Source organism: Colletes gigas, unplaced genomic scaffold (genome assembly GCF_013123115.1).
Source record: "Colletes gigas isolate AHSC1104 unplaced genomic scaffold, ASM1312311v1 Colletes_gigas_Sc00009, whole genome shotgun sequence".
Lineage (NCBI taxonomy): Eukaryota > Metazoa > Arthropoda > Insecta > Hymenoptera > Colletidae > Colletes > Colletes gigas.
The window spans coordinates 5,027,589-5,048,221 of NW_025106638.1; the positions used below are offsets into that span (position 1 = coordinate 5,027,589).

At 31.4% G+C, this 20,633-nt stretch overlaps 3 protein-coding genes across 8 annotated transcripts; 1 reads left to right on the forward strand and 2 right to left on the reverse strand.

Annotated features, from left to right (window-relative positions):
* Positions 1-1,567: 1,567 nt before the first annotated feature.
* LOC122397171 (ectonucleoside triphosphate diphosphohydrolase 5) lies at positions 1,568-10,194 on the reverse strand. 2 transcript variants are annotated; one of them, XM_043396126.1, is made up of 7 exons: positions 10,041-10,194; positions 6,041-6,171; positions 5,168-5,576; positions 4,937-5,110; positions 3,983-4,417; positions 3,465-3,641; positions 1,568-2,771 (listed from the first exon to the last, which is right to left on the reverse strand). In XM_043396126.1, the coding sequence occupies exons 1-7, from the start codon at positions 10,059-10,061 to the stop codon at positions 2,694-2,696; spliced, it is 1,425 nt and encodes a 474-aa protein (XP_043252061.1). In that variant the 5' UTR covers positions 10,062-10,194; the 3' UTR covers positions 1,568-2,693. The 2 variants fall into 2 exon arrangements, with proteins under 2 accessions (XP_043252061.1, XP_043252062.1); XM_043396127.1 differs by lacking the exon at positions 10,041-10,194 and adding an exon at positions 6,484-6,618.
* Positions 10,104-17,351, forward strand: LOC122397172 (mitochondrial 2-oxodicarboxylate carrier). 3 transcript variants are annotated; one of them, XM_043396128.1, is made up of 7 exons: positions 10,104-10,241; positions 13,357-13,668; positions 14,384-14,490; positions 14,655-14,711; positions 15,683-15,982; positions 16,103-16,248; positions 16,785-17,351. In XM_043396128.1, the coding sequence occupies exons 2-7, from the start codon at positions 13,488-13,490 to the stop codon at positions 16,903-16,905; spliced, it is 912 nt and encodes a 303-aa protein (XP_043252063.1). In that variant the 5' UTR covers positions 10,104-10,241; positions 13,357-13,487; the 3' UTR covers positions 16,906-17,351. The 3 variants fall into 3 exon arrangements, with proteins under 3 accessions (XP_043252063.1, XP_043252065.1, XP_043252064.1); XM_043396129.1 differs by lacking the exon at positions 10,104-10,241 and adding an exon at positions 11,442-11,713; XM_043396130.1 differs by lacking the exon at positions 14,655-14,711.
* LOC122397173 lies at positions 17,338-20,348 on the reverse strand. Of its 3 annotated transcripts, none has more exons than XM_043396132.1 (5): positions 19,850-20,348; positions 18,997-19,270; positions 18,686-18,914; positions 18,528-18,612; positions 17,338-17,365 (listed from the first exon to the last, which is right to left on the reverse strand). In XM_043396132.1, exons 1-4 carry the CDS (start codon positions 19,870-19,872, stop codon positions 18,530-18,532), a joined length of 609 nt encoding a protein of 202 aa, XP_043252067.1. In that variant the 5' UTR covers positions 19,873-20,348; the 3' UTR covers positions 17,338-17,365; positions 18,528-18,529. The 3 variants fall into 3 exon arrangements, with proteins under 3 accessions (XP_043252067.1, XP_043252066.1, XP_043252069.1); XM_043396134.1 differs by lacking the exon at positions 17,338-17,365 and adding an exon at positions 18,416-18,446; XM_043396131.1 differs by lacking the exon at positions 17,338-17,365 and having other exon boundaries at positions 17,689-18,612; positions 19,850-20,345.
* Positions 20,349-20,633: the final 285 nt, after the last annotated feature.

Consider the following 20,633-nt stretch of genomic DNA (forward strand, 5'->3'; position numbering starts at 1 on the left):
GAATTCCAATCGATTAATTATTTCTAAGTCTAATTACGAACGTGTCCGGTTTCGAATTCACTTTCGAGATTTAGGAATTCAATTTTAAATTGGATTTACTTAAAATTCAGCCTTTAATTTACTATAAGTTAAAATAATATATTTAGAATATTAGTGAACAGTTTATTACTACGATCCTGTAAAGAGAAACTCGTATATGAAACAAAGATAATTCTTAATTAATTTCAATAGTCAATGAGTACACAGTGAATAAATCCGTGAATTATTCCGCATTGTTTTAAACATTATTAGGCAGGTTGTAATGAATGAAATGATTCCTTAATCATGGCACAGTTTCTCTATTCATCTCGTCTACGTCAAATATACTATACTTCATACGAATGTTGGTCTACTTAATCAAATTATAAAAGAAATTCTAGGATATAGAAGTCTTTGCTCGTCCATGTTAACATTTTTGTTGATTAAACCTAAATTTCTGAAATCAAGGTTACCTTAAGGCCACGGTATAGTAACAGCGTTACGAAATCAAAAATATAGAGTACCGTTTAAAACAAGTCAAGGTGACCTTGACCTTCAGCGAAAAAATATTGCTATTGAAATTTCTTACATTAGAATTTGTAACCAAGTAAAAACTGAGCAACTTTTGTCGAGAACATTTTATCATCGGATTATTGGAAGCGCCTGAAAAATCATAATTTAAATAAAATTAAATCAGAGTTCCATAGTGTTTCTAATAATTAATTACCTGCACGAATTATAATCCGATTGATACATGGCTACGTATGCTATTTTAGATCAAACATAAAGGTTACGAAAATAAGTACTGAAACAAATTTTAGGTTATGTAGTTTACAATGGTCTAAAATCAAAATTTTACTTGTGCAGAATATTATACGAGTTTGATCTGGCGGTGAACGTCTTAAATTATTATCCCTGTTAGTTGATACATACATATAGTAAAGGGTTTAGGCACTCTTTGTGCCTAAATACCTGATCTATAAAATTTTAAACAGCAAAGCCAAAAGCGACCCAATGATAGAATCATGCTGCAATCAATTTTGTCGCAATAAGTCTGCGTTAAATGGCAGTATGACTATCATCGGATGGTGGAAAGGAAAATTCAGGAGCATACAATAGGAAAATGTTGACACCGCATTAAATGACAGCACATCGTACTACTTATATTTTAATGTAAAAATATATAAGATGTAATAATTATGATACAAATATATTTAGGCAAACGTTTTGCTAACAATCCAGAATTACAATGTTCGAGTATAAAATGTTGACACAAATCAATTTCTTATCAAGAAACACGAGACATTATGTTTCATTTACTAAACGAAGAATAGTAATTTACAAAAATTACATGTTAAAGAAATATACAGTGTTCCCGCGTTAAATATGCGTTACTTGGAACTAAAGAGGCACATTTAGGAGAACACGGAAAGAGAGAGAAAGCGAAAGACGAAAAGACACTAAGGATCGAACTCGGCCTCGAATAGTGTAATACGATTTAAAGCCAACGACAGTATTGTTTTTAATTATATTTATCGTAATGCAGAGACGAATTTCATTTTCAGTTAAAAGAATAAAAATAAGAATGTATTTTGGAACGTTCGAAATGACTACGTCTGTTCTTCGTAAATCTTGGGTTTGACGAGTTTCGTATCATTTTAATAACATAAATGCCATGAATATGTTAAAAAAAATTGTAACGATAAGAAAATGAAAAATAAAGAAACGTTGCTTTTTTTAATATTGTCTCGCAGATACTCGACACCTGATCGTGTTACATTATTCGGCGACCGAGAGCATCGGTGCTGTCGTATTAATCGCTTCAGTGTCTCTAAGGAGGATCCCTCTAGTAGTGGAGATAAAATTTGTACATTTAACGTAAGGTGCCTTCGTATATTTAACGAGAGAACACTGTACTTCTTCGTTACGACATTCTAAATCTTATAAAAACATCGAAAATTCTGAATATACTAAATAAAGTCCTTTTTAAAAATAAACAATTGCTTCCTATAAATCTTTAAATAGAAAACTACCTACATTTAAAAACATGGTTGTTTTGGAATCAAAAATATTTGATCGGGAATCGATTTAAAAAAAATAAGATTTAGAATTTTTGTGTAAGGCATAAACAAAGTATTTGTCTTAGCTTTAAAATATGACCCCATGAACTTTACTTTGCAAAGATATTTGAACAAAATCTGTTCAAAATTAACTTACTGCCGTCGAGTGAGTTGCTTATGATTGTACGTAAAATAGTTTCAAAACGGCCCTAAATAATTCGATTTTGTTTTCCACGAATATCATTTTATCCTACTTTCTATCACAAAAGAGATATGACTAATCCCGGTATTTGTACACACATATGTATTGTATTCTATACAACCAAGAACATTGTTCAATTAAGAATCATAAGAATCTCTAATTAGGAAGTTTTGAATATATTAATCGTTTTTAATTATTCCATTGCTGAAAATACCACGTTTGAACTAACGTAAATTAAACGAGATGGCATTTAATAATTGAGCAAATGGGCAATGTTGCACTAAGAACAATGAACTTGTTAACAAATCAACAGTTTCCAGCTAAATGATTTTATAGTAAAATAGTAAATTTTAACAGTTCCTCCAATATTGTGTAAAAATATTTGTAATTCGTTTATCTATAATTCGGGAGGGTTAAAGACCGTTTTGGATAATGCTGAAGGCTGCGCCAAGGGCCCAACTCAGCTCGTGTCCATTAATTCTTTTATAAAGCTATTGAACAAAATAAACAAAGTATTATTCTGGAGAGTAAGAGACAGTTTAAATTCAGAATTGAATTAAAATATTGGGTCGTTAAAGAGAATCTTGCAATGTGTTAGATTGCGATTGGAGAGCTCGATCGTCTATTTTTTATTCAAGTAATTATTACAGACAAGCTCATCATTCCTACTCCCTCCTAGATTTAATTTTTGGTAGTGCAATTACAACTAACGTTGAGAGTGACTCAGTATATATCTGATTAAAGTTTTCCTATTCCTCAATTTCTAATAATGTATAATTTTTACTTATCTCTCATCGTTAAAAAATTTTTTACTGTTTGTAACACTCATTAACGGCCATAAAGCAAGTTAGTAAACAGTTTAAATTTACAAAGCTGCATCTTTTTGAGTTGTATCACTATTGCAATAAATGAGTTGTTTATCTTATGATCAGGAATTTGTATAATCCGGGGATCAAATTCTTAACTTTTCCTTTTGTGAAGTTAATCGATTTCGCGAATTAGCGGCACAATAAACAATAAAAGTTTCAACCCAATCGGTTGTAACTGTTGCAAGACTTTCTTATTGACCCAATATTTTCAATGACCCCTTTCTAATTATTAACTGTTTTAATAAAGTATACTGTAACAATGGCAACCAGAATTCTATAAACTACTATAAATGAATAAATGTAGTATAATCTTACATATAGCTTTGTAGTAGGTTCCAAGTCAAATCCGTTATGAAGCAAAACATAAATGAATGTTAAATCCAGACAAACGAAGGGCTGATCGGTGTTTGGATAATCGCAGGCATCTTTCACCTGTTTCAGAAACGCGCTCACTTGGATCACTCCTCCTTTGAAAGGATCGACTAGACCAACCTGAAATCATTCGTCACTTGGTATCGTCTAATCTTCCGTTCGTTATTTTACGTCAATAGTATACACTAGAACTAGTAAATAAGTAGTTAGAAAACTATTATTAATACTGAAACCACTAACTAGCATCTATCTACTTCTGATAGAGTGATTAAAGTGCCTTGTTTTTAAAAAAGACAAGTACTATAATACAAAATTGTGTTTCCTTTATGAGAATTTGCTTCTAACTAAACCAGATAATTTATACAACGTGTAAATTCTGAAATATATTTAGTTTACTAAAAAAATATTCGAACTGTAATACATTTACTCTTAAGTTATTAAATATAGTGTTAATGATTTACCTCAGTGGCACGATCGAAGTAGTATGAGAACGCAAAGATTTCGTGGTCCTTCAAACCCACAGGTTTATTTTTTTTAATCCTACCGACGTATTTCTCAACAATTTTTAAGCATTCTGAGAAGTTAACGATTGGCCTATCAGCTTCCCCGCCGGCAAAATTTTGTGTCTTCACCAATTTATGCATCTCATTGACGGGACCGTTGATTGAATAAGTGCGGCCTCCGTAATTCCACTTTGTATCAACTATGATAGGGTTTATACACTCTGATCGTACTTCGATCTTTTCTTTCGGATTCACATTGTCCAGGTTCATCCCGTGGGTCAGGATCTCTTTTCTGGCAGCCATTAAGCCCATACCCAAGTAACTGTGCGTGTAAACACTCATGTTATGATTAAAGATGTTTACGTGATATATCTGCCCGTCCAACTGCTTCTCCTATAAGTAATTTGTTCAATCGTTGCAACAGATTTTTACGTATTTACGGTTTTATAGCGTAAAAACTATCGCATTCCTATTTTTTAATAAGACATGGACACTCTTTCGAAGGGCGCCAATGAGTAGAATACTGTAGATAGATGTACGTTAAATATTAACAATACACGACACTGTGGATAAATGTACATTAAATATTAATGATAGATTAGACAGTGATTGTGAATTATTTCCCAACTACTGTGATAGAATCCACGTGGAAACGTAACGAGCCTGGGTCGTAGAAACTTGAATCTTGCAATTTTATACAAATTTAAACGTGAATTTCAAATTTGAACAAATTCTAATCGCATTTTCACGTAGATACATATTTTCTCTCCTTCATCCACAGTGTTATGGAATTTTCCTATTAAACTTTCAGTATATCGTTATTTCTATGAATTTAACTCTCTTTTAGACCCGTTAACGACGATACAACACGACTCCACTCTACTATTTTGTTTACTATTAAATAATTCGAACCTGCGTGGCATCGGGAGAGAAAGTGACTTGCGTGGAGCCTCCTCCAAGGTCCAGAGCAGCGACCGTATTACCAGAATTGTGCGTATTGAACCGTTCCAACAAAAAATTGACGGTGAACCAAGAAAAAATGCCCTCATCCTTTCCATCCATTATCGAAATTGAGTTCTTCGAAACCTAAACCGAAATAACGCTGCGTCGAACGATACTAGGAACGTGTTATTGTCAACATACTTGGAAATTAGAGTCCTCGAACAACTTCCTGCATTCCTGGAGTATGTCTTGAGCTTCGTGTCCAGGAAGAAGCCTCAACCCAGCAGTGGCTCTCATGCTGAGAGGAGTATGCTGCCATTCTGAACGCGGAATAACAGATTTGACTTTGTCCAATAACACTGTTAAGGACTTTGCAGCATCTTTGGGATTCCCTGTGTACGCACTGAGGCCTGGTTTGGTTTCTGTGTACAATTCATCGTCCAGTACCAAATTACCACCAAGAATTGATTCGTGGAAAGTAAAGGCTAATGCACGACTCCCAGTTGACCCTGCATCGATCACAACAACATAAAATGGCTTATGCAGGTTGAAGGATGAAGCCAGTGTGTCAATTGCCTTACTACCCAGACGAATTGGCTGTAGATCGTACCTGAAATTGAAAAAATCGTCAATGCTAATCTTATGGAAGTTTTGCATTTTGCAAGAAGAAATGTTCTTCTATGCTGAAAAACTGAAGAATTTGAAACAAAATCATCTTGACATGTGTGACATGTCTTTTCATCAGAAATAAACTTTTACGAACACTTTTAAACTAGTAAGTGCTTACATAATCTCCAATAGCCTTTGAACAATGTTTGGTCTACTCACAGTACTGTACAAGATAATTCTTTCAACAACAAATGATAAAACATTTTCAATTTTTCATTTGATTAACCTTGCCAAATAAAAACTGACAAGTGATATTGAAATATTGAATATTTCTGGCTTTAGCAAATTGTTTCATCAAAGTTTCATGGACTAATGTATAACAAACTTTGTTTAATATGTGAAAAAGACTACAAAGTAGTTAGTGACTGGATAAAAAAGTAAATATAGATAAATGTAAATCCATACGCTATTGCTATGTGGCCCAAAACGAGAAATCCCAGCAAGGCAACGACCATAAGGTATTTTCTGCCCGGATGACCTTTCTTTGAACGCAACCTGTGGTCTTCTTTATGGAGATTTTCATTGTTTCCTTGCAACTAAAAATGCAATTATGACACTTGAAAAACATTTGATAAACGAAATACTTAAATGTGAATTCTTTCACAGAAATAATTTTCACTGCTAATCTCAAAATATCATCGAAAGTATTAACTTTTAGATTGTTTATTTTCATTGTTAAATAATTTCTGAACTACCGAAATATTTATGCCATTTATAGTTTGGTTCAATGTATTACTATGTGATGGGAATAAATATTGATAAAATTTAGATAACCTCAAATTATAAAATTATAAAATATTTAAAATTATTTGATTCGATATACAAAATAGGTTGTATTTTCAACTTACTGGAATATATCGCATCTAAATTATAAAACAAATTGCTGTTACAAACTACGACTTGATTTTCTCGTAAAAATGCTAAAGAATATAAACAATAACATCACACACTTTAGAGGAGAGCGAATCTATAACAGAATTAACATAACAAGTATACTGAACTTTCGATACAGTATTTATATGTATAATTAAATACATAAATATTATTATTATTTATATTGAGAATATTATGAAAAATCAATATCGATTAATAAAAAGTACTAAAATTATAATACATATATTTAAAATAAACTCATTAATTTTGAAATTCCAATCACTTCAACAAAATTTTTGATTTTCTGTTTCTTTCGTTCAAAATTTTATTAAATTGGAACTTACACATACTAATTATTTAAAAATATTCGTGTATAAATATTTATATAATTTGTAGATAAAATTATCATCCAAAAATGGAATTTGAAGCAATAGAATATTTAATCCTAAATAAAATCATAAGTTATTATCATAAAACGATTACGATTTGAATTTTTCTATTACAGATTAAACACTAATTTCGAATAAAATGATGAACATGCTGCCAACGTAATGAAATTCCCTTCTCCTTGCAATTTAAAATTGACTATCAGCAAATTCCTCTAATTCAAAAGTTCAAAAGTAACCGCCATTGCACTCGCAGAGTAAATTTAGATATCGAAGTGACTGTTCAATTTTTCTAAGAGTAATTACGTAATTAAATCAGTGTTTGTCAAAGGATCTCCGAAAAGGACCCCGCACAGATCTTATGGAAAATGGCCCCCGGTTAAATTAGCTGAACTTTTGATACGATGTAGTTCATGATGGCTTGATGAAAAGTTCCAATGGGTCCAAGCTCGTAAATTAAACAGTTTCCGAAATACGGGGGATCAACAGACAATAATAGTGCGTCTTATTCTAGACCACCACGTTTGAGCATATTTGAGTGTAAGAAGCACTGTTGTGACCCTGTGGGCCCTTAAATATTACCCCCTTGACCCCCTGACCCTCTGACTGCCCTTCAGGAGTCAAAACAAAAAACCGCCAAAAAGGTACAAAATGGTTCTTTTTTTCATTGTACAAACACGAAGCACCGTCGACATTAGCATTACCCAGTGTGCACCACGAGGAGATTGTTCGATCGGATTTTGCACACCATATGGCCCTGAAGAGGACCGTTTTTATAGTTCTCTCTATTTGTCCATAACAATTTCAATATTCATATTTTCTTGATGCCCTCTATTAGCGCAGATTGACACTTCGTTGGTAGATAACAGCTTTAGAAGACTAAAAGTTTATTCACGATTTCGGAACCGTACCTAACATCAAGTTCTTATTTCTCACATTCCCAAAAATGGACTGGAACTAGAAGAGGAAGTAATAAATGGTTACCACTGCATCTGTCAATCCGGTGCCAAAACATTGGGTACATGCACACATATTGCAAGTGTTTTGAGGTTTTTAGGATTTTCTCGTCATCAAAGGCATGCCAAATAATCGAATGGCAATCTTTTAAATACGAGTAATGCTAATGTCGACGGTGCTTCATGTTTGTACAATAGAAAAGAAAACCATTTTTTATCTTTTTTGGCGTTTTTTTATTTTGTCATGACCTACATCATATCAAAAGTTTAGCTAATTTAACCGGGGGCCATTTTCCATAAGATCTGTGTGGGGTCCTTTCAAACTAATTATTATTAAAACCTAAATCAGTGAATAATAATAATGGAAATGTTTCCAGCACGTAAAAATACTTTGGTTGAATTAAATTCCCTAAATTGGGAATTGTGTTTTCATAATTATAGGTTATATTGATTAATCATTATTATAAATTAACGTTTTGGCAAACGTCTTGCCAACATGATAAAATACCCTTCTTTCGATTAATAAAGTTCCTTGAGCTCGGAAGTTCGAAAATAGCCGCTATTACATTCGCAAAACCTTAATTTAAATATCGAAGTCGTTGTTTTTAGAGAAAAAATTACGTACAATGGGTGTAAAAAGTATTCGTACAATAATTAATTACGACCAAAATTCTGAATAATAATGTTTATTAAACAATATGTTTTAAATAAACACATTACATGCATTTTTCAAAGCCTGCAGAACAACAATGTCAAGTAAATAAAAAAATATTCATATTGTTCATATAAATATGAATAAAAATTGAAAAAATGGCAAAAACGAACGCGTTATAAGTATTTGTACAGCTCTGTAACCATTATGAAGTGTACAAGTAATTTAATAATGTATAATAAAAGCAACAAATAATTGTAAAATTAATATTTATAATTAGTATTTGGTAGGGTTTCCCTTTGATTTTATTATTACAGCTACTTATCTAGCTATTGAACTAATTAAATTAGTAATTGAATTAATGATATAATTCCATTCATTCGTTACGGTATTTTTTAAGTCTGTTTTCGAATTGCTTGTTTCTGGTAATCTCACACATGCTCGATAGAAGTAATATCTGGTGATTGCAAGGGTGTTTTTAAATGTGCTAGAATATTATATGCAATTCGCATTCTTATATTGTAAGCAATATACTTAGGCTCGTTACTTTGTATGAACAGAAAATCATTTTCAATATTCATTCTCTCAACACTTGAACAAAGAGGCATTTTTAAAATATTTATATACATCTTATGATCCATTATTTATGATATTTAATTCACCCACACCTGCGGCACTCATGCAGCCTCAAACAAATATGAAATCACCACCATGTTTCATTATCAGTTGTAAGTTCTGAAGTTTATACTCTTCATTTTCTTTTCTTCACACCAAGAAGTGTCCATCAGGGTCAAAAATGTTAAATTTGCTCTTATCCATGATGATGACCCTATTTCTAAAACACCATTATTGTTTTTACGTAACATTGCGTAAACTCTAATCTCATCTTTTATTCATGTAATATTTTCATCGAGCTGTTCTAGAATGATAACCTTAATTTTGCAAGAGATAATGTATAATATGTTTAACACGTACGCGACGGGCCTGAATTTGTACAATGTACAATGTACCACCGGTGGTTCAGCCCCTCGTGAATGTGTTAAATTATTTTTAAGCTCTTTTGCGATCTTTAGTACGAACATTACGTTCAGAAATTTTTCGCGGCCGTCCATTTCTTACACGATTTTGCAATGTTTTTCTGTATCTATCAATTATTTTTTGTACCGTAGATCTTTATCTTCTATCATGTTTATTTAAATAATATTATTATTTAAAATTTTAATCGTAATTAATCACTACACAAATACTTTTTACACCCGCTGTAATTAAATATTTGTGTGTTATTAAAGGATCTAAGATTTCCAAAGTGATTATTAATAAAATCTAAACTAGTGGATAATAACAGTGGAAATGTTTCGAATTCATACAAAAATTTTAGTTAAATTAAATTCTCCGAATTGGGAATTGTGTTTTATTAAATATAGGTTATATTGACTAATCATTTATCGTTTATGCAATAGGAGGACGTGATCACGCGTCTCGTGAAAACTATTTTAATGGTCTTATGAATGAATATTACTAAAGTTGTGGAAACAAACCTTTCTACGCTTAACCTCCATGTGAAAATTTCAGTCGTAATAAAAATTAAAATGAGTAAAGAAAAATAAAACGACGCTTCGTGCTAGCTTGACTATCGGCAATACAACTGAGACTTGAAATTGAAAAGATTTCGAATATCAAATAACAAAATGGCGGCGATAACGATTCAAGGTTTCGAGTACGGTTAGAATATTGCGAAGGTGAACAAAGAATTCCTTGTTATCTGCACTTGTTTCTCTAACCGATACAATTATCGTTTTGCTTTATTGATTCGATCGAAAAATACTTATCGAAAGTGTTGTGACTAATATTATTGTTCGCTGAATAATTAATACAATTAACACAAACCTGTGAATTTTATTAATGTTCGTGACATTTAACTATTTTGTTTTCTTTGATTGTTTAACCTTCGAATAGACTCCCAAAAGCTGATTGAAACTAGCGAAAACGTGGTCCACGTAGTGTGCGTCGAAATAAATAAATAATTTCTTCTCACGAGAATATTGTTTATCGTAGAAATATTATCTACAATTGAAATTGTTTTGTAATTCGAATTTGTAGAATTATTTTCTTAAATTGAATTTTATATGATGATATTTGTGCGTATTTTATAGATTAACAACAATTAACCATTGTATTACTATTATGGTTTTGGAACGTATGGCAATTACTGAATTTAAATGGTAAATATTGAATTTACAGTTAATGTTTCAAATCACTTTTGCTTTTAATTATCGTTTTATTGATATAACTAGAGATATTGGGCTACTTTGTAATTTCACTGTGGCATTTATATTTTTAACATAATGGCTTTTGTATAATTACTGAAATTTGCGGTTTCACAAAAAATAATGATCTTTTTTAAGGATATCTAATAATCGAAATTTGGAAAGTTACAGTCAATATATTTTAAAAACAGTGCATTTTAGAATAAAATGTTCCATACAAAATTTGTATGTTTCAAGGCAGAAACTTTGACTAGAAAACTCTTCAGTTTTTGTCTAATATAAAATGCATATTTGCAAAAGAACAATAGAGAAACAAAGTCTCCATTTGGCATTATAAAACCATCTTTGGCAGAGAAAACAAGATAATAATAATGAAAGAAATATTAAACCTTAAAATAAAATGGTTTTGGTTACTTTTGACATACAAAGTCTGTCTGTAAATTTTGTATTACATGTTTCTCAATGAAATGCAATTTTACTTTTGTAGAAAATTTGACGAGTAATCTAAGTAAATAGTACTTATCATTTTAAATTACATCGCAATCTTTGATGTGCGTATTGATAGGGGTAAATATATCACCTATATTAATGTTGCAAAATGTACTTGTAACTATATGTTGATACATAGTTTCTTTGTAATTTATTTTTAATTCTGTACAAGTTAATGATTTACTCTGTCACTGATAATATGCATACATTATCTTTTTTGGAATATTGTAACTGTACCAAACTTTTTTTTTATAAATGTAAATATAAGAAACAGTGACACATTGTTCGCTATTCAGTCTTACGCATGTTTTACAGTGAATCTGTCATAGTACTTTTAGTTCAACATAACCCACGACACATTCTATAACTATATTGAGTTGTGTGCAACAAAACTGAGATGTTAACAGACACATTGAACTTAACCATTAGCAGCCTATAGTTATATAGTCAAAGAGGTAAATACAACTATGTCATTTGATAAATTTGTCGATTAATAAAAATTATAGTACCAATACATTTTATAATACTAATCACGGGATTTTAACAGACTAATCAGTATAGTAGTTTGAGTTTTTGTGTAATTGGGTGAGTTTGGGTTAATTATGTTCGTCGCCGAGCAAAACTAGCGACATCACGCCAGCTTGGATAATGCGTAAAAAAATTAAATCTGATTGTTAGGTTCACCTGTTATATAAACGTAAAAGATGCCGATCATCGCAACAAAGCAAGTATACTGAATACATAGTAGTCAAACAGCAATATTCAGTGCAGTAGTATCGATTTTTTTCTAGGAAAAATCTTGGAAACTAAAAATCGAAGAGGGCAAAGTTCAAAATGTCGATTTCTATAACAAATAAAATCATTGAAATTTAAATTGGACGATTCATTGACAAGTTTATCTACTATTCGTTTTTTATTCATTTTGTATTTTTAAGATAACTTGAAGGTCAATTTTTTCTTTCAAACAAAAACGTATATTTTTTGATAAAGTTCCGAAAGGCCTCAGTGACCGACAGTTACGAATTTTGAAGGGGTAGGGGAGAGGAAGAAGAGGACCGATATCTAAAATCTCGGCTTTGAGTAATTAATAGTTTGCAAAAACTTACTGGTATTCGGCGACCATATGTAAAAATTTTAAGGAGTGATTCTAGAGGGCAAAATAAGACCAAAATCAAAAATAGTAATTTGCTTATAGAGACTTTCGTTTAAAAGTTATTAACATTTAAAGATCGGTCTGTAGGTCGGTCCTAGTGGTTCTCATTCAGCATGAGAAACTACTTACTGACATATCGACAGCCTTGGATACATTTTTGTGTCGACTCATGGAAATGCAAACACGTTAAGTCGAAGTTTAACCTGTCTTATGAAAATCTAGAAAGGCACATCAAAACTTGCTCGACGAGAGCTATATTTTTTTTATGGATTCTTATTTTACGGAAGAAAAAAAATAAATTTTGTATGGGACGTTTTTTCTTATCACGCTTCGTATTAAAAAAATATTTAACAAAGTTAACAATTTTTTCCATTTTGAAATTCGAACATTCGAATTCTTTAAAAATATTTACGAAATTTGTGCGCAAAGGTTCGAAATTTCAAGCTAAAAATAAAGTTTAAAGTCGACATACGTTCATACTATTTAAATATGGACCAATATAAATATATTAAATATAACCAATATGAAATGAACGTCATGCAAATTATTTTAATTATTTTAACAATCACGATACGTTAAGATACTGATGTATCAAATTAACGGTTTTACGTAATTTTAATTGACATACGTTTACCAAAACTAATTGTTAGACAATAAACTATACATAAAAAGATATAATTACTTTGTATCCTGCTTTATTATCTTAATAAAACTGCTTTTCTTCGCACTACATATTCCTAAACCTTTAAACAAATCATCATCCTACGCTATTAATTTACCCCGAAAAAAAATTATTAATCGTTTAAACCGAAAATCGAAATGAGAGTTCATGTACGAAACTATTAAAAAAAATGTAGTCAGAATAATTAAAAAGTCCGAGAGTTCTTGCACGAACAATACAAAAATTTTAGTCTTGTCATGAAATTAAGGCTACGTTCGTTTTAGGTATCGCACTGAAATTAGAGAGGCTGTGAAAGAAATGATGTTTTATTTCCTATAAACAAAATCGAGGGTTTCTCAAAGGAGTACCACAATTTGTTGGCAAGAGATACTCGATAGCAGTTGTATGAGATAATATGTCTCACAGAGAAATTGTACAGAGTAAACCTAGTCTTCTTAAAGAGGCTGCAATTCAGATTGGCGCAGGAGGTTGTGCAGGTTTTGTAGAAGCTTGCATAATGCACCCCATGGATCTTATTAAAACACGTTTCCAACTGCAAGTTAAAGTCGCAACACAGGATGCACTTTATTATACAGGCATTGTATTTTTTACTTCTTCATATCTTTATTTTTAAAAGAATTGTTTTCTAAAATTTTCAACGAATTCAAGGCACGATAAAGGGGGTAATTTTATAATCTTAAATGGTGCTGACTGAACAAGTGAATTTAAAATTTATTTCCTGAGGTAACTATTAAATGCCACCGCGAGATTTTGCAGCATATTTTAAGCAATATTTTAACTTTAGTTTTGTGCAAGATTTGTTATTTTAACTTCCAAAATGGTGGAGTTGTATAATTTGTTCTATCAACACATTTAATAAAACTTTATCAGCTGGCATTCCAACAATATAGTTCAAAATTTTTCATTCGTTTAAAAAATTAAACAAATGGCGACTTTCTGAAGAACAACTTTTTTACTAATCTATGATATATTCAAATTTGAAGTTAACCGTGTTAATAGGTTTCATTTCAGGTCGAAAAAATGACTTTAGGCCCCCTTAATACGAAAAATGGGGACAAACGGGGACCAATGGGACTGGTAGAAATTTAAAAGGGAAAACGTTGTTTTTAAATATTGTTTCGTTCTATTTTACAAAAACAATCATTGAGAAAACATTGATGAATAAAAAATAATTAGTTCTAAGAGCGTTTGGAAATATTTTTTTTATTATTCGAAAGAAATGAACCCCCTTAATCCGTGCTTTTAATTTTAATCGATGTAATTTCTTTGTTAATATTTCTAATATCGCAGGGATCCGTGACTGTATGAGAAAAATGTATATAAACGAAGGACTCGCAGCATTTTGGAAAGGTATATTGCCACCGGTTATTATGGAAACTCCGAAAAGAGCTGTAAAAGTATGTAACGTGCGTTTTGTTTCCTAACAAATAGTCTTTTTGTATTTTAATTAGTTACAACGTTAACGAAAGTAAAATGCTACGAAGATACAAAGTTTAAGGATCATCGTTGGTTCTTGTAACAAACATAACTGAAAACTCTTCTTCTTTTTTTTTTCTTTCAGTTTTTCTCCTTTGAACAGTATAAGAAGTTATTTAGCAGCAACACGCCCAAGACAATGGTACGGATTAAAAATTTATCTAACATCCTGTACTTCTATTTTAATCATACTGACGTAAATATGTTGTACAAACTTAGTTTACAGATTTTACAGAAACATTTGAGACGATCGTTAGCATAAAGACAAAATTTTCAATGTCTTTTCATTAACCTTTGAATGTTTAACAAAATTCCTGGTAACTTAAGATAAGGACGAGGAATTTTTTCCCGCCTAGAGAAAACAGCCATCACGGTTAATACAAAAGTAATCTTTCTTTCTTGTCAATGCGTTCATTGAAACGATGACAAACATATAAAGTAAAACAGAAGACACGAAGGGGGCACGGTTCTACGTCTGAGCGTAAATTAAAAATTTTGAATAATAAAAAATAAATAGGAAAAAGAGAATGGTATTGAGGATGGCACCATTTTAATATTATTAATTCTTTTAAAGGTAGACAGAGGAGATACGAATATTATTATTTTTCTAAACAGGAGTTTGATATTCCCTAAAAGAGTATTATTTATGTCTGAAAATTGAGTTTAGGAGACATTTTTACTCTTATATGGTATTATGATTGATATTGTCATTGAAAGTAATAAAATAATATCAGAGTTATTATCTTCTCCATTCAGAGAACGTCATGACCTAAATAATCGTTTGGATCAAGCCTTCCCTGCAAATAAAATAATTACAACACTAACAAGAAATTGATAATCTTGTAACAACACTAAAATTAAAATATCTTACAAACTAATGACTTTTGGACTTAAATAGGTTCATATTTTCCATAGAGAATGTTAAGACACATTAATTGAATCAATAAGAAAACCATTAACGATCTTTTTATGTTCTCTACAAACCTCTTTAATAATAGAAAAAATCAAGCCTAGAAAAACCATTGAATTTGTAATAATAATGATGAATATCGAGCTGATAATATCTGGTGACTTAAACCTGTCTATTACTGTTAGGATAATCTTCTATTTCAGACATATTATTATGCTGGCTTCCTGACTGGTGTAACGGAAGCCATTTTGGTGAATCCGTTTGAAGTGGTTAAAGTTCAAATGCAATCCAATCGTAAACACATAAGCCATAGTCCATCTACATTTGCTGTGACTCGACGTATCCTCACAGAGCATGGCTTTGGTCTAAAAGGTCTCAACAAAGGTCTATCCGCGACAATAATGAGAAATGGCATTTTTAATACCTTTTACCTTGGGATCTACAATTCTGTAGTTCCCCATTTGCTCAAACAAAAGGATCACTTCCCAGAATTATTTCTTAAGGTATATCCTACGACCATACAATATATACATGATATCTCATGCAACTGGAACAATTTAGCAAACGATTTTTTGTAGGTTGATTTCCAGAAAAAATACAAAGTTCATTAATGTTCTTTTCAGTTTGTCGTAGGTTTCTTGTCAGGGACAGTGGCATCCTGCATGAATATACCTTTTGATGTCGCCAAGAGTCGCATTCAAGGACCTCAGGGTGAAATTTTGTACAAAGACACACTACAAACTATCTACTTAGTCTATCACAGAGAAGGGTACAAAACAGAATATAAATTACTACCTTCAAGGCTAAAGATAATTATCTTCTTTCTTCGGTCAATTAAACTATAATTTTACAAGCGTTCAAGCTAAAATTCTTTGCAATTCTCGTTTTAATACATAATCGCTGCAATATTCCTTAGTTTAGTTTTTACCTCATTATTGAGGAAGTATATTCTTTATGGTGTACAGTTGCAATTCTCTTATAACGCGGTATAGTAGTGCTATAACAGCACCGTTTATTTCGATCAATGTGATCGGAAATAAACAAGGAATTTTATGTTCATTATTATTACATTTTGATTGGAATAAATGGGGAATTCTCTATTTATTTCTATCAAATTTTAGTTAAACATTTTTCGTTTATTTCCATTAGACTTAAACCAGCATAACTATGGAATTTTAATTGACAGAATAAGGAATTCCCTGTTATGCTATGCTATGTTAATTTATTCAAGATGGATGTCATATATTTTATACGATTTCAGTCTTGAATGACTTAATTATCAATTAATAATCATATTAATTCCAGATTCAAAGCCTTGTACAAAGGATTAGTTCCGAAAATATTACGATTAGGTCCAGGAGGTGCAATAATGCTCATAGTTTACGAGCACATGAAATACTATTTAAGTAATGGGGTCATTCACTGATTGAAGTTTCAAATTTTAATAAAGACTGACCAATGCATTTATTTACAAACACTGTCAACAAATTGCTTTAAAACCCCTTCTTTGTCAAACTATTTCCATTCGAAATTCAATTTGATTTTAAGCATTGCAATTCATGAAGAAAACGTCTCAAAACTCGTGTGCACGCGTTCAATATTTACTAGCGATAGAAATTTACATCGTTTAATGACAATAATTAGATAATGTACATTACAATACATATGTTTGTTGAACATACTGTCTATTTATTTATTTACTCACTTAATCTTTTGGCTGTCAGCGGACCAATCTACCGACGTTTGGTACCTACGCGAGAATTGCTATGAGTCTGGAAGCAACAGCCTCGAGCATTTACATTCAGGTCATCGCTCCAATGAATTAAATCGCTTTCACTCATGCTTAGTCATTACCTCTAACGTGTAGTATTGTATTTTTCTTTGGTCTAAAAGTTATCCATAGTAAATAAAATTAAAACAGCGTATTATTATGTTTTTTGAAAAGTTAAACACTAACTGCATTTTCGGGTAATTAAATTGAGAAATTTTCAAAAAGTGGACTTGATCAGTTCGGTATCCGAATGATTAATATACAATTGTTACTAACTAATGTGAGACATATTTCTATAGAAAATAATTTTTCATGCATAATGTATATAATCTAAATATAAAAAATTACATTATTAATTACTAAATATTTTATTACACTACAATTGTATTCCATATCCTTTAAATTTGGAAAGAATAAATACTAAAACTTTCCCCCCCGAAAATGGATATTTTCTTCTTATAAGATAATTTTGACAATCTTCGCATATACTTCATGGATGGGCCTGGCAGCCAAAGGGTTAAGAATTTTATTTACAATTCAGTAAATAGGCACATGGTAAAAACTCAATATTTGTCAAATATTCAATAATATAATTAATATTTTAATAATTACATTGGATATGATACTTTGAAACAAGAATGAATACAATTTATTATAGTGTCACCTTTTTCTATTACTTTTTTTGTATTCCCCGGTATTTTACATTTATAAACTATAAACAATTGCGGGATACCGAAACAAGTCCTTTAAACATCTATGATTACTTATTTTTTAACCTATTGTTCGTCATTAAAAAAAGAACTTCAAATAACAAAACCTAGAGTGACTGGTAATTAAAGTCCCAAGGATAATTTCAATGGTCCAAAATTTGATGTATCCCAAAACATATTTGATGAATCAAACAAAAAGAAGGAAAACGATTTTTAACAAAATCTATGGAAATTCAGAACTGCGAATATGAAAGAACTAAACAAATACAGTAGTGCCCACATAAGTGACCGGATTTTTGCCCACATAATTGACCAGATTTATCTCCACTAATCCGTGAAGCCAAGCGGCTTCGAACATCGAGCGTGTCGAGTGTAACTTGACGCCGATCGTTATCGATACATTGTATACTTATGTGGTTTCGGATGCAAGTTATTATATCTCACTCGCACTTATCCTCTTTCCTTATCTCCGTTGAATTCTGAGAACTAACCATGCCCACATAAATGACCGAGGCCGGTCCCGAGCTTGATCACTTATGTGGGTACTACTGTAGTAACAGAATTTACATTTAATCATCTAATATGGAATCCAACCACTTTTCCAGGTCCATAGACTTTACAGACGCCCCAGACTTAGCTGTTATTTTTTTATCTGTAAAAGATGCTCATTAAATATAAGAATAATCTTTCAAACAGTTTCGTTATAGATTTCTGAAAATTTGTACCGGCATTATGAGATACACCTAAAGATTTCCTGCTTGTTGAAGCCTCGTCCGCTGGTGTTTCTAACGACAATAAAAAATCTAAGTCTTCGCACACATCTTCTACCGAACCTTGACTTTCTTCTAAATCTTTTCTATCTGTAATAACTTGCTCTTCTAATCTACTCAGAATTTTATTATAGTTCTCTTTACCCAGTTTTGCTTTGTTATAAATGTTTGTCAACTGGTCATTCTAAAATGTGTCAGTTGAGTAATTATATTAACTTATAACTTTGCAACGTAGAAAAACAAATTCAATCGGTCAATATGCTCACGGTGAAATATTTGTTGTCAATTTTAACATTTTCATTAAACGGAACCGATTCAACGACTGCGGACAAGACTGCAAGATCAATCATAAAGTATTCCATGTATCTGGAAACATCAGTGTTCCAGCTTTCGTCCGACTTCAGAACAAGGAAGTTGTCTTCAATGATCGGTGTATTTATTAGAAATTCAAAATCCTTGGTAACGTTCTCTTCTATATCTATAATATCCTCCAAATACTCCTCGTTCTTCTCATCTTCCTTTATTTTGTCTTTCTTAGCCCTAATTTTAGGTTACCATAGCATGAACATAACAAATATGCAATGGATAGTAAAATGTTAGATTGTCCATTTTTGGATATAAAGAAACTGAAGGAAATATTGCAAGAACAAAGAAATGCATTCTTCAGAAGACAGGAAAAAGCTGAAGTTAAGAAAATGATTCTTAAAGTCTGCAATTTAGCCTTTTGTGAAAAGTCAAATTGCCACAACGTGACAATTTAAGTCTATTAAAAACAACCGAAACGAATAATTATCATCTCATTCTGAAAATATTAAAATCGCATTTTATGAAAAAGAAATTAAATAAATTTGTGTCAAATATGAATATCAATTTTTTACATTAAATCTGTAATTTTTTTAAAATTAGTAAAATGTAAAATGAAATTATAATCGTATACGTTTTATAGATTTTTTTTTTTCATATTTCTAGTGATACTGGTTTGTAAAAATTTTAGCCTTCAAACAACGTTTCAAAAAATTTTAACCTTTAAAGATCTCCGAAGATTAAGTTCGAATTTTAATATTTCGATTAATTTAACAGAAGATTAATTGCTGAATTTAAATTAATAACATTACTAACCTCCTGTGACTCTTTCCATACATTTTTTTCAACAAAACAACAAAACTCTGGTAACGCTAAAGCAGTGTGGCGGTGTGGCGTGTAGCTGTTTGAAATCTCGACTGCCCAGGAGCCCAGGCATTTCTTTCATTTGGTAGAATTTGGACGAATTATTATTATAAGTAGCAGTGTTATTAGTTATTATCAATTTTTGAAACTTTCTGAACAATTTTTCAATAGAAAATTCTTCGATTGGTCTGATATATGTTTGTACGAAGTAAAGAAAAGCACGTGTAAACCAAAACGTCATAACTACGACAAGGCTCTATCGGAGGAACTTAATTCTTTCATTTGATAGAAATATGATAAAATTTAGACACAATTTAGTTTCTAACCCAAACCTTTTCTCGTAAGGTGTGAAAATCAAAGAAAAGGAATCAACTTAAATTAAAGTAACGTTTCTGAATTTAACAGCACAAATATACATATATTAATACTCTGGTCCGCTGACTTGAAGTCCCGCGGGACGGCACAGGGGCAAGAAGAGTCGGAGCGTCGGAGCGTCAATTTATCTATCTTGCTCCCTTGCTCTCAGGCAATCCAGATGTGTGTATAACTGCCGCGACGAATAGCGAACCAGAGTTCAATGGGTACGTGGGAATAGGTGTATCCCTTCTACTTCAAGTCAGCGGAGGGCAGTACATCGTTTGTTATTTTGAGAATAATTTATAATTTAGAGTAAAGAAACTGCTATTTAAAACCTCAATTAACGTATTAAAAATATATTATGATCCAGTGACCTCGT